The sequence below is a fragment of the Lithobates pipiens genome, unplaced genomic scaffold (assembly GCF_037356315.1).
Source record: "Lithobates pipiens isolate NorthernLeopardFrog02 unplaced genomic scaffold, aLitPip1_a1.2 Scaffold_19, whole genome shotgun sequence".
NCBI lineage: Eukaryota > Metazoa > Chordata > Amphibia > Anura > Ranidae > Lithobates > Lithobates pipiens.
Window position 1 is genome coordinate 224,241,201 of NW_027507764.1, and position 14,934 is coordinate 224,256,134.

The 14,934-nt window shown below is 42.5% G+C and overlaps 1 protein-coding gene across 1 annotated transcript in view; it reads right to left on the minus strand.

The window, feature by feature from the left end:
* STAC (SH3 and cysteine rich domain) overlaps positions 1-14,934 on the minus strand; it is a 378,751-nt gene that overhangs the window by 41,011 nt on the left and 322,806 nt on the right. The window contains exon 8 of the mRNA XM_077491753.1: positions 13,549-13,631. Coding sequence (XP_077347879.1) covers positions 13,549-13,631 — 83 coding nt within the window. The remainder of the gene's footprint in view (positions 1-13,548; positions 13,632-14,934) is intronic.

Sequence of the window (14,934 nt, forward strand, 5' to 3'; positions counted from 1 at the left end):
TTTCCTAACTAAGAGCAGCTTCCAAACAGAGTCCCAATAACAAATCCAGATATTTTTACTGGGACTCTGATGAAGGGGATTGTCTGCCCCTGAAATACATTGGCTGACTTTTATCTTCTTTTTTGATATGGTTACCAGCAATAAATGATTATGGACTCTTAAGTTGACCCTCCTCAGTATAAACTGCATGTCAAAATGATCAGTAGAACTGGATAAGTTGGCAGATGAAGCTATAAACAGTTAGACCTTTTATATTATGTGCACTTGATACTACCTTTCCACCTGTCCAGTCTGCCTAATGGTCCTTGAATAGGATCGGTGACCTCACAGGCCAAAAGGGAGGCCTAAGAGGGAAGAAGCATGGTCAAGCTTAACATGTACAGTAAAATATGTGCTTCAGATTCCTTGTTTTGGGATTTATTTATCATTTTTTCATTTGGCTCATGTGATAGAAGCATGGATGCCTACATAATAAATGAACAAACTATGGAAAAACAATGTTGGTCTTTTGTATAGGGCTGTTTGATTGTGTTGCAAGCCCATCCTTTAACCACTTGGGATCCGCGCTATTGCAAAATGACGGCAATAGCGCGGACCCACATTTTCGGGACTACGTCTATTGACGTAGTCCCGGTTACGAGCGGCCTGCGCGCCCCCTGAGGGGCGCGCGCGGCGCGCTCTGTGATCGGCGAGTCCGTGAGACTCGCCTGATCACCGATCCGTGTAAGGGGTCGATCCCGACCCCTTATCACGTGATCAGCTGTCAGCCAATGACAGCTGATCATGTGATAAAACGGAGCCGGTAATCGGCTAGTATTCCTCCTCGCGCTGACAGCGCGAGGAGAAAAAAAAAAAGCCGATCGCCGGCGGCCGTGTTCGGGACATCAGTCCCGATCACGGCCAGCAATTTAAAAGGACACCTGCCCCCTGCCAGTGCCCACCTGCCACCCGCAGTGCCATCCTGAATAAAGTAAGTGCCCCCCTGTCAGTGCCACCCAGCAGTGCCCATAGTGCCCACAGTGCCACCCAGCAGTGCCCACAGTGCCACCCACAGTGCCACCCAGCAGTGCCACCCACAGTGCCACCCAAAATCTGCCTCAGGTGCTGCACCCCAGTGCCGCCCATCAGTGCCCAGCAGTGCCGCCCATCAGTGCCCAGCAGTGCCGCCCATCAGTGCCCAGCAGTGCCACCTATCAGAGCCACCTATCAGTGCCACCTATCAGTGCCCATCAGTCCCATCTATCTGTGGTACCTATCAGTGCCCATCCGTGCCACCCATCCGTGCCACTTATCCGTGCCACCCATCCGTGCCATCTTATCTGTGCCCATCTTTGCCCATCAGTGCCGCCTTATCTGTGCCCATCGGTGCCGCCTTATCTGTGCCTATTAGTGCCGCCTTAACTATGCCTATCAGTGCCCACCAGTGCAGCCTATCAGTGCCCACCAATGCAGCCCATCAGTGCCCACCAATGCAGCCCATCAGTGCCCACCAATGCAGCCTATCAGTGCCGCCTAATCAGCGCACTTCAATGAAGGAGAAAAATGACCCGTTTGCAAAATTTTATAACAAACTATTAAAACATGATTTTTTTTTTTTTTTTTTTGCATCTTTTTTTGTTTGTTTAGCAAAAAATAAAACTCCGAGCTGTAACTAAATACCACCAAAAGAAAGCTCTATTTGTGGGAAAAAAATGATAAAAATTTCATTTGGGTACAGTGTTGTATGACCGCGCAATTGTCACTCAAAGTGCATCAGCGCTGAAAGCTGAAAATTGGTCTGGGACTGAGGGGGGTTTAAGTGCCCAGTAAGCAAGTGGTTAAAGAATGATAGGTATAGGGCACATCAACATAAGGAAGATAAACTTATTTATGGAGCTACTTAGTAGAACTATAATAAACAGAAACATGATTACCATGAACCCCATTTTGGGCAATGTTATGTAAATCCAGGAGTTGAAAGTGAAGTATTACTGTGAAAGTTCCTTTCTGAGTGTTGAGCACTAACTCAGGAAAGCAATACAAATTAAATAACACACTGAATTGTCAACATCCACAGTCAGTACATTTTGTTTCATAGTGCAACATAACGTAAAGGTGACTTACTAAAAGAATATGCACATCCAGTGCACTTTTTCTATACAGAGCATTAATGAGCAGTTAATAGAGAAGATTAGCAATGAGCTCGATGTTTGGGTCGAATATAAGTTAGACTCGAACTTCAGGTGTTTGCCTCATTGCCTGTTTGCAGAACAGTGGACATTATGGGGCGTTTGTGGTAAATTAGAACGCAGCGGAACGCCCCATAATGTACTGCAATCTTGCAGTGCATTGCTGTATGATGATTGGCCAAAGCATGCACCTGACCTGCATGCTTTGGACAATCACAGCACGCTCTGCTAGGAGAGCCATAATTGGCCAAAGGCAGGGCGCCTTTGGCCAATCATGGCTAAGGGGGATTAAATCCATGCCCCACACTATATAAGGCTGCTTACACGATGACTGTGTGTAGTGTTGTTGGCGTGGACAGAGAGATAGCTTGAGTTAGATTAAGCAGGCAGGTTATTCAGTTAGTGGCAGTGTATTTGATATATATATATACATACAGTCAGTCTAGTATATATATATATATATATATATATATATATATATATATATATATATATATATATATATATATATATATACTCTGCATTTGGCATAGACTATATATTCAGTGTTTACTAGTGTTTTTACAGTGCAGGCTGTGTACACTATCTGTTAAAGTGTGTACAGTTTCTACTACTTTTTAGCTGGTGTACACAGTATCTAATACAGTGTGTACAGTTTCTACTACACTTCTGGTGGCATACACAGTACTGAATATAGTGCAGCCGTAGTACAGTTTCTAATACAGGGCACTGATAGGCACTGATGATCACTGATGGGTGGCATTGATGGGCACTGATAGGCAGCACTGATCTGTGGCACTGATTAATAGACACTGATGGGCATTAACTGGCAGCACTGATGGGTGGCACTGTGAGCACTGGTAGGTGGCACTGGTGGGTACTGATAGGTGGCACTGGTAGTTGGCCCAGTGGGCACTGGCAGCTGGCACTGGTGGGCACAGAATATGCAGCCACGGCTTTCTGTGTGAGGGACCGATGTCCTTCTGACAGAAGCCGATGGTCTTTTTTTCCCCCTCGTGCTGACAGTGTGAAGGAAAAAAATACTGATTACTGATCTTCTATTTACATTACATGATCAGCTGCCGGGATCGAGCCCTTACTCTGATCTGTGATCATCCAATCATGTGATCATTAAGGCGGCAAGTAGTTAAACAATTTTTCAGTCTTAGAGCCAAGGTCTGATTGGTTCAAGCAACCATCGCTAACGTCTGCATTATATGGTGCAGGAATATCAAGGGGCAAGAGTAGACTTGCTATGGATGTGGAATCCCTTGAAGACTGCCTATGCTGACTATCTTTTTCCTCCTCAATCTTGAAGATGCTAGCTTCCAACAATATTTTTGGTTTAGGGCACCACCACCACCACCCAAGGTCCAATTTTTCTTCCCCTGTTTAACAGGGGCATGCAACTAAAATTTTTGATATAATATTTCAACGCAGGGCCCGTTCCTGCGACTAACAAGAGTATGTGTGAGGGGTTACAGTGTTCTGGTACCACCAACACCTAAGGCCCAATTTTCTGCAGAGTATATAGGGCAGGCTGTATAGTATATATACTGCTGTTTAGAGTATATAGTGCCTGGGGGATCCCCACGCCATTTTAAAAAAAAAATTGGTGCGGGGTTCCCCTAATATCCATAGCAGACCTGTAGGGCCTGGCATGGATTTTGGAGGGGACATCCATGCCATTGTTTTTGGTGTTTTTGGTATTTTTATCTATATTGCCGGGATTTGCCAATACATTACAGCCACGAGCAGTTTTATGTGACATTTTTTCCTTTAGAAATGTCATTTTGCTGTGGCACTGTTATAAACATGGGAAAGATGCCCTAATTTAAAGGCATAGTAATGATACACCCAGGCACGATATTTAAAGATATATTTCATTTTTATTGTTTTACTTTAAGCATTATTAAAATCACTGCTCCCGAAAAAACGCCCATTTTTAAAACTTTTTTTGCATTGATACATGTTTCCAGGGGCAGGACCCGGGTCCCCAAACAATTTTTATCGCAATAACTTGCCTTATAAAATGAGCATTTTTGATTTTTCACATTCGCGTCCCATAGATTTTACCAGTGTTCGCAAACACATTTTTTGCCTGTTCGCATGTTTTGCTACGCACTGAACCGGGGGGTGTTCGGCTCATCCCTAGAAAAGATGTTCCAGTTCACAGTTACCATGCATTCCAAATGAATCCTGCATGTTCAAGGTTCACGGGCCCAGCAAACGAATGCAAGAATTCACCAAACCAAGTTATTTGGAATCATGATGCACCACATAGCCTTTGAATGTAGGTCAGCTGGCTTAGAAAGGCCAATAATGGGGATATGTTATGTGCCAGCCCTTTCACTATAAAAGGTTACATTCTCAGCAGTCAATTTCAGTAGTTTAAGGAGGGTTAACAATCTGTGTAGGGTTTCCAGCCTTTATATTTTAGTATATATTATAGTGGGAATGCCTGTGAAATGGGTTAAAATTTCAGGAAAAGTGATTGATGGGATATATGTTCCTCCACGGATTCTTAGATTTGCAATCTAAGCCCTTGTACACACGGTCGGAGATTCCGACGGAATGTTTCCTATCGGACCATTTTGTCGGATATTCCGACTGTGTGTGGTCTGCATCAGACTGTTTCCGTCGGAATATCCGACGGACCAACTTTTCCAACTTGCCAGTAAAATTTTCCGACAAAATGCTCCGATCGGACATACTCCGATCATGTGTAGCCTACTCCGACGGACAAAGTGCCACACATGCTCAGATCAAATTCCTAGACCAAAGCTATTGGCTACTAGTCTGAACGTAGTCCTGTCGTAATGAAATAACATCATCACGTTATGCACAATCGGATTTTCCGACAACTGAGTCCGACCGTGTGTATGCAACATCACTTCCAGACCTCTTCCGGAATTAATCAGTCGGAATCAGTCGGGGCTGGTTTTATTGGGAGTCTGATAGAGATCTGGGTGGGACAGACTTAAAAGTCCTTGGACCGCAGTTTAATGTTTTCTTTTCAGGTCTTGATTAAGGCAGCTGGTCCTATATCTCAGAGAGAGTGTGTGACTCCATGTGAGGAGGCAACTAGGAGAATGGCTGCTTATTCCCTGACTTTGGATACAAAGTATTTGTAAGGACAACTATTACAAAACAAAGGACTGGTCAGACTATGGACACAGTAAGTCTCGGTAGAGCAGAAGTTTATTTTTGTTTGATTAATGGCAAAATGCCCTTTTTCTTTTGTTTGGGAATATCCTGTGGATAAAACATGATGTTTTCCTAAAGAAATGGTGAGTTTGTCCCTGCAATGAGTCTGATCCCCTACAATTGGTGGCTTGAAGCGGACACAAGACCCAGAGACTGTTTGGGGACTTGGGTCCTGCCCCAGGGGACATGTGTCAATGCAATTTTTTTTTTCAAAAGGCAGTTTTTTCGGGAGCAGTGATTTTAATAATGCTTAAAGTGAAACAATAAAAGTGAAATATTCCTTTAAATTTCGTACCTAGGGGGTGTGTATAGTATGCCCGTAAAGTAATGCTTGTTTCCCGTGCTTAGAACTGTCCCTGCACAAAGTGTAATTTCTGAAGGAAAAAAAGTCATTTAAAAGCACTCACAGCTATAATGAATTGTCGGCTCCCGGTAATACAGAGAACAGTCATTGAAAGTCATTGATAAAAAAAAAAAATGCGTGGGGGTCTCCCAAATTCAATTACCAGGCCCTTCAGATCTGGTATGGATATTAAGGGAAACCATGTGTCAAAAAAAAAAAATGATGTGGGGCTCCCCCAAATATCCATACTTCAGGTCTGGTATGGATTTTGTGGGGAACTCCACGCCAAATAAAAAAAAATGGCGTGGAGTTCCCCCAAAAATCCATAATAGACCCATTATCCGAGCACACATCTGGCAGGCCGCAGGGAAAGAGGGGGGGACGAGAGAGCGCCCCCCTCCTGAATTGTACTAGGCCACATGCCCTCAACATTGGGAGGATGCTTTGGGGGTCTGTGACCCCTCAAAGCACCATGTCCCCATGTTGATGGGGACAAGGGCCTCATCCCCAAAACCCTTGCCCTGTGGTTATGTGGGTCTGCAGGCAGGGGGCTTATCGGAATATGGAATCCCTCTTTAACAAGGGGAGCCCCAGATCCTGGCCCCCCATTTGAAATGTAAATGGGTACATTGTACCTCTACCATTTCACAAAGAAAGTGTAAAAAATTGTAAAAAAACACACAGGCACCGTTTGGATAAGTCCTTTATTAAAAATAAAAAGAATTAAAAAAAGATTCCTGTTGTGGTAATCCACTCTCGGTATCCTGTGATGGGTGATCTCCTCTCCGGAGTCCAGCGATGGATGTTCTCTCCTCTCCAGGTTCAGGGTCCAATGATGATGTCCAGCGCAGTGCATCCTGCCTCCACCAGAGACAGCGCGGGAATCCTGGCAGGTCTATTAGCTGAGGACAGAAACCTGCGTTACATCAGAGGGGGGCGGGGTCACCCGCATGTTACTGGGGAAGCCCGGGTTTCCCCTTGCATCAGAGGGGGATGGGGTCACGTGACGGGTGGCCCCGTCCTCAGCTAAGAGACCTGTCAGGCTGCCGGTATTCCTGAGGTGTCTCTGGTGGAGACAGGATGCGCTGCGACCGACATTATCGTTGGACCCTGGACCTGGAGAGGAGAGATCATACATTGCTGGACCCCGGAGAGGAGATCACTCATCACAGGATACCAAGAGTGGATTACCACCGCTGGAATCTTTTTTTTATTTGACGCCATTGCGACTTCAGCCACTCACAGCGCCATAGCCCACGAGCAGTGACCGGCACTCATGAGTATTTCATAAGTTTTGCATTATGCCTTTATCTTGCAGGGGTTTTTTTTCCCAACAGGTTTACAACCACTTTAAATTACAGGTCTGGGGCATGCCCTAAATCTCAACATGGTATTACAGAATTATACAATTTTCATGGTCAGATGGTCAGCATTAGTGCACACTGGCAAAAGAAATCTGGCTGTGATTTTTGCTCTTACAATTAGTTTACCTTACATACATTAGCAACACCCCAATCTGATGCATTTCAGTTTAAAAAAACCAAGTAGCTTTAGCAGCAGCCCATTCATTTTCATTCAGCTGTAATATAGCTACTTTGGCTGGCACATACAAACTGGCCAGTGGTTGGCTGAGGCTGTCCCTGTTTTAACTGATTTAAAAGATTCTGCCACCTGGTAATTTCTAATAAACTCACATTGATAATTAAGAGACCACATATGATAGGTCAGTGCATTAATGGATAAGCAGCAGTACAGTTTTAAATAGCAGGACTAGGCTGCATTACATCAGAGAAACAAAGGTTAGAGAGGCATTTTCTGCAAGAATTAAGAGACCCAACATGATAAAGCAGTGTAAAACCTGCCAGCATTAAAACATGAAAAAATAGGCAGCAAAAAGGTGAACAGTACTGTATAAACAGTGTCCTCAAAGGGCAGTAAAGCTCTATAGAACTTTTGTGCAGTGCAGGTAAAATATCACAAGTTCAGGGTGTACTTGATTCAGCAACTCCATATTTAATGGAAGGTATCTGTATACGTATTGTAACAATACAAGAGAATGTATCCGGCTCTTACACTTTAATCTTTCTTCCAAAAGATACAGTGGTGTGCTGCAAACAAAATGCTGCTACAAGGACAGTTGGTAAGCTACAAATGTAGATTTTGAGCACCTCAGCCATACAGGTGACGTCTACGCTCATATCAACCATTCACTAATATTAAAAACAAAAACAATAATAAAGATCCCTTCCTCCAAAATAGGCAACATGGAAATGATTGGTCAAAAAGCTTGCAATCGGGGGCAAAGCGCAGTTTTCTAACAACCCTAATTATTCCCTATGCAGTTTGTCAGCTTTTTCTATCCTCTCCAACTACTTACACTGACTCCATGGCTGTTCTAAACCCTCAAGAACCTAAAGAACCCTGTTCTTTATCAAGAGGCTGGGTTTTCCAAAACCCCTTCATTGGCTCTTCTAAATCTTCTGCCCATGGTTCAAAGGCCCTACAATGTATTTTCCTGATGCCACCATGGCAGCATACTAGTGATAGGCTCAGCCTCTCTTCCACTCCCTTAGTGCCGGTTCACACAGGGGTGACACGACTTGCAGCGCGACTCACAGACGCGACCTGCACACGACTTCAGCAGCGACTTGCAAAACGACTTCTGTATAGAAGTCAATGCAAGTACCTGAAGTAGCCCCAAAAATAGTACAGGAACCTTTTTCTATGTCGGAGCGACTTGAGTCGCTCCTATTAGAATGGTTCCATAGTACAGAACGGAGCGCGACTTGTCAGGTGGTTAAGTCGCCTGACAAGTCGTGGTAGTGTGAACGGGCACTTAGGACCAGTGAATAGCATAAATTAAAGGCCTATTTAAGCCCCACCCCATTCTTCTTTTTTTCTTCATATCTCTATACACCAGTGAAGAGTAAGCAGTACTATGTCCCCATCTCTGTCTCCATGCAGCATGCGGCTGGGTTGAGCCTCTCCCAGTGTGAAGTCCCAGCGTCGGGCTGCTAAATTGTACTAAACAGCCTGGGAACCCCTTCTGTGTGTCTTGATGGGGTCCTGCTAGTTGATGAATTTCACTCCTTTGGTCCCTTGTATCTCACAAGGCTGCCTATTCTTTTTGTTTTTCTTTTCGGTCTCCCTATATGTTTCCCCTTTTTTATCTGGATCTTTTCCTTTTCTGTGCCTTCTTTGGCTCCATTTTTTAATTATGTTTGCCCTTTTCCTTGTTTTATCCTGTGATGGACTGTTTTCTCTGTGCTGAAGGCGCTCTTCATGACATCATTGGGCTGCGTCGGTCTGCACATGCACACTGGCTGGCAGGAGTGCCAAGAGCCATCTTTCTTTTGGGAAAAACTGCCCTCTTGTTACTAATTAAACACTTTTTTTCATTTTTGTTTGTTACCAATGTATATTTTTCTCTTTCATCTCTAAACCTTTCATTATCTGATGCTATTTTCCTTTTCAGCTATCCTTGTTTTTTTTCAGCTGGACATCCTATTTGTCCTCAAACCATGAGTCAGTCACCATTTATACAAAAAGACCCTCAAATTCAAAGGTGGGAGACATCATGTGGTAAGTTTCAGAAAAAGAGTGCCTCCCTTTGCAGATTGCTTTGAATTTTTTTCAGCCCCTCATGCTCATGCTATCTAAGTTCAAGAGTCATGGAAGGCGGACGTTCTTTGGAGGAACGTAGCCCAAGAGGCTGCTACCATTCAAGGGGAATGTTCCAAGGATGATGCCTTATTGCTTCTTCCTAGAGCAATGCTACCATCCCAGTAAAGTTCCCACAGCACCTGTGGCGCAATACCTATGCCCAATAGGCTGGTGAGTAAAGACTGCCTGGAGGAGTTTGCAGTTGACAGGTAACACTCAAATATCATTGTTATTGAAGAGGGTGGCATGAGATTCTATTCTGTACTTATTTCAATTATCTCAGCGAGGCAGACCCCTCATAGTTGCCTGTCACTAGGAGAGAATCCTGGCACCTCAGCAGGTGGCATTAACCCACTTAGTTCTACTACTCTAGCGAGTGGACAGCCTGCAGACAGTAGTAGCTCCTCTTCATCAGAGGAAGGCTTGGAACTGCTTGGCTTCAGTTTTCCCTCCATTGAACTATGTATCCAGGCAGTCAAGCAGTCCAATTGTATGGGTAAAGTCATATTCACCCTTTCTTCAGAATGGCAAAGTCCAGAGAGAAAATCTCCTTTATTTGTATATACAGGTTTTATCATCATTAGAGATTGGATAGCATTGCTTTAATCCCTGCCTACAGTAGATACAGTGTTTGAAACTTTGGGCTGCGTTTATTTTCTCAGGCAAGTTCAGTATAAGATACCTTATAACAGGAAATCTCTGTGTTGGTAGGAAACTTAATACAGCCATGCCAGGAGCAACAGGAAGTCCGTCCTGCTCCCGCAAGATGGGAAGCAAAGAAATAGGGAATGTTCCTCCTCTCAGCAGGTTTCATTCTTCTAGGCAGATGGGCTGCTATAATGCATAAATATAAGACCTAGGGGGGTTTTTGTCCTGATTCCATTCACAAAAAAGAATATATAGGCTTAAAGTCAACCCTGTATGTAGTTTGCAAGGGATGGTGGCTAGCATCCAGTTGTAGATCTGAAGACGTTAAACCTTTTTATCACTTTAGATATCTTCATAATGGAATCAATTAAACCTGCACAGCCAGATGGCAAAATGCTATTTTGTCTAAACATCCTGAAATATTTCTTTCTTTTGTAATTGGTAAGCTTGCGATCAGATAGATGCATTTCCAGTTTAACAGTCTGCCTTTTGGCCTTTGCAACTCTCCGAAACTGTTCATAAGGGTTCTCAGTGCAGTGTTAGCTCCACTCAGAGAACAAGTTCTCTGGGTGCGCCGCTACCTGGACAACATTATCTTTCTATCCAGAGGTCTGAAACAATTGCTGATGCACCAAGAGATTCTCATAAACACCCTGCGGGGATATGGCTGGTTTATTAACTCTCTAACTTAACAGTTAGTATGCCGGGAGGTACTCTGTCAACCCCTCTGTTCTGCTTCCACCAGAGAAAATGGTGGCAGTCAAAGAAGGAATGCTGAAGACAGTAATCTCCACTTGTTTGGCAATTTCTCAGTGCCTCAAATTTTGGAGCACAATGTCGTCATACCAATAATCCCTTGGGTGCTCTAACTTCAACAGTTCAAGCTGGGATTCTTAGCACAATAGAGGAAACAGAGTCTGGCACAGTTATCAGCTGTCACTCAGTATGTGTAGGAGTATACGGTGGTGGCCGAAGAGGGAGAATCTGATGAAGTCACCCTGTTAGAACCATTAGACTAGATCACAATTACTATTCATCTTGGCAAAGATAACCTGGAAGGCACACTTTGAGAAACCGTTGGTTCAGTACAATGGGAGATTCCCAGCCAAGCGAGGTAGTCTTAAATACCCTCGAAGTCCAAGCAGCTTCTTTAGCACCTTTTGCCTTACTACACAGAATCAAGGGAAGATCAGTCTCTCTGCAGTTGAACAACATGGCAGCAGTTGCCTATATTCATCCCCAAGGAGGAACGTGTGGCATTATGTCATTAAGAAAGGTGAACCCCACGCTGTTGGGATCAGGAAATCACCTGCCAATTATAAAAGCAGTTTACCTCCTAGGGGACTTGAACAAACAGACAGACTGACCATCATGCAAATTTTCCAGAGCACGAGTGGGCCCTACACTGTAGGTCTTCTATGAGCTGGTCCACAAGTGGGGCCAACCACAGACAGACTACATTGCTTCTCACAGCAATTTCAAACTTAGGGGGATGTCTGAATCAGTTCCACACTCCAAGTTAGAGGGGACAAATGCCTTGAATTTCTCCATGGATCTGCAAACTAGCCTATATATTTTCCAACAACATTTCTCGTAATGATATTCCTCTTGAGGCTGTTCGAGAGTGAAAATGGTAGTTGTATCCATTCCACCATTTTGACAATGAGGGCCTTGAGTTTTTGTGGCCATTCATCTCATGAGACAGAAGCCAATTCCCCTTTGCACATACGCAGGCCGTGGCTGCAAACAGGACGACTGATAGGGGAAACTTGAAAACCTAGCCGTCTTCAGGATGATCTCTACCTTGTGGAGTGTGAGAAAGCACTATACTAACAACATCTATGCCAAAATCTGGAACAATTTTGCATTATTTCTCAGCAGGACAAGACATTGATACTACGGCACTTCCGGTGATAGCTGTTCTGGACTTCTTGTAGACCAGATTAGACATGAGCCTTAGCCTATATTCCTTGAGATTACAAATGTCGACTAGATTGGTAATAACAAGGATTAATACAAAAAAGTGAATACCCAAGCGCTGACATGACAATATATATTGAGAGAAATAAAATAGAAAATTCCCCAATGATTAAGCTGCAACCATTTGCATAGTGCTCTGACACCCTGAATAAATATAATATATCTGGTAATAGTGCGCTATAATCAATTCCTATTTTAAAGTGAACCAAAGTATTAAAGTGAATACAGTGCATAAAAAGAGGTATATATTAATATGTGCTGTATGTATATCATGCCACAGATAAAGTGCTGAGTGCAATAAATGTATCATACCACAAACAAATGGACAATAAAATAAAGAGCAGAGCACTTAGCACTTTATTTTATTGATGCGTGGATGGATGTGTAGAGAACTTGAAGTCCCTATCCACAATTGCCCTTTTCAGATCATGTAATAAGCCTTTAATCCTTCCTGCTGGAATTCAGGGAAAAGAGGCTACCTCCTGGACTTAGTAGGTTTGGTCATGCATATAGGGAGAGGGGTCATGAATATCCTTCAGCAGTGGATGCATACTCTCCCAGAGTGGTTTCAGTCTCCTGGGGTGCCCATTCAAAGGCGTCCATGGAATCCATCTGCAGGGAAGTATCCTTTTCAAGTGGTACTGAGTAGATCCGGGGGTCTTGCCATTAGTGGACTGTGGAGGAAGGACTGTTCCGTCTTCTGTCCCATTCTAATTAAAGATGTACAAGTTGAGCCCCCCGTTCAGCTAGTTATTTATCATATAGTATGTGCCATGGTGGTGTCAGGATATCAGAAAATTGTATAAAATACTTACCGTAATTTTTCTTTCCTGATGCCAGGCCATGGCAGCATACCAACCCACCCTTGTACATTTCAGTATGTAGCTAATTACAAAGAATGGGATGGAGCCTAACTAGGCCTTTAATTTATGCTATTCACTGATCCTGAGGGATTGGAAGAGAGGCGGAGTCTATCACTAGTATGCTGCCATAGTTTGACATTAGGAAAGGAAAATTACGATAAATATTTGATACAATTTTCCATTATGATTAAAAAAAATTGGGGTTTTGTGCAATTTCACCAGGACTGTGAATTTTGGATCTGTAAGATTCGCTGAAAGTCCATGGTCATGGTAAATCCAATCTTCATTCCTACCTCCTGGCTGTTACATTTGTAAAGTAGAAGAGACAATAAAGAGGATGGTTAAATCAGCAATCAGATTTCCTGTCTAAAAGGAAAGCTAGGGTAATTAGTTGTCTTGTCTAATTTTCCCTCCCTCCAGTTTGTATTCACAAATTTATTGGGCTGGTTTGGCAAAGGGGGACTTTGCACCCTAATCTGTGTTCAAATACAGAAACTTTTTCTGTAATCTGCCTGAAACTTACTCTGGATTAACAAAGTTTAAGGTAAAAATGACTCCTTTAGAAACTCAACTGTCTATGTCTTCCCACCATTGTTTCATAGACTGGTATAAAAATAAGAACAGCGATTGAAAAGTATACAGCTCAGCATATGTTTTGAAAGGGAAGGTAAATTACCTCATAGCTAAGTCTTCACTTTCCTGTGGTATAAATCTGTACAAGGCAACAAACGCATCTACTGATTCCTTAAATAAAGGTACCTACAATAAAATGAAAAGGAATATATTCAATTTTTAAAAAATATTTTTTTTGTTCAGTTTTTAAAACAAGTATCAAAAGACGAAAGTAAATAACTAGAAAATATATAACTTTCTTCAAGCAGCAAAATTGGAACATAGGAAACCTTACAAAGTTGCAAGTACTATATTAAAAATACAGTATGTTTATTTAAAGCCTAGATTATGCAGAGAGAAGTCAAGTAAAATAATAAAGAAAATACTATGGATATCACGGTATATATAGTTATATATACTGTATATATATATATATTTAAATATATACCGTATATACTGTGGATAGACAGATATTGTATAATATTACATGTTTTAATATAATACTATCATCATTGTAATCATAAATGTATTCTGAAATACTTCTATATTATATCTCAGCATAGGCTCTGCCACATCTAATTCTGAATTACTATTCTGTAGATGAGTGGGTTCAGGAACATGATGAGATGATACTGTAAATTCTGGAGGAGTTGACACTTCACAGCTTAAGAGCACTGACTTACTAAACTAATAAAATGTGGAAAGAGGTGAGACTGATAAGCATTTTAATCCATCAGTGCTGACATGTTTTCTAGATGTAAAGTTATTAATTCACTTAAGTTAGCAGCTTCCTAAAGCCAGATTATATTCATTAGACTAAACAAAAAAAAAAGACTTTTGTGAACTTGTTAATCTTTTAAAACGTTGTGGCTGGTTTATTAAACAAAATAAACATGATCTGTATTAAAATAGCAAGAGTACAACTGGATTGCATAAAGTAAGGGAGTGAACATGTGCAATCCATGAACCTAGCTGACGGTGATCAGACGTTGTCTTTAAATGCTGTGCATTAGACATCCAAATAATGTTGCTGTTAAACAAAGATATTATTTTGCGCTTAGTGTGAAAAAGTGCACACAGAGCAGCGCTCACTAAACATCAGAATATTGGATGTTAGAATCTATATATACACATACAGTATGAGTGCACATCCATACAAATCAAAGTCCACAAACATCAAGTGGAGACATCATTGATGTGCAAATCTTCTAATGCCGCGTACACACGATCGGACTCTGGTCCGCCGGACTTTTTCTTTCCAAAAGTCCGGCGGACTTAGAAAGAAGTTATGACTCAAAATCTGCCCGTCTGTGTGCTAGTCCACCGGACTTTTCAAATGAACGGACTTGCCCACGCGGAGAAAAGTCCGTTCATTTTGAGCGTGACTCCAGGTAGACAGGACTAGCGAAGGAAGTGAATGTCACCGCCGCCATCGGTGAGATTGACACCC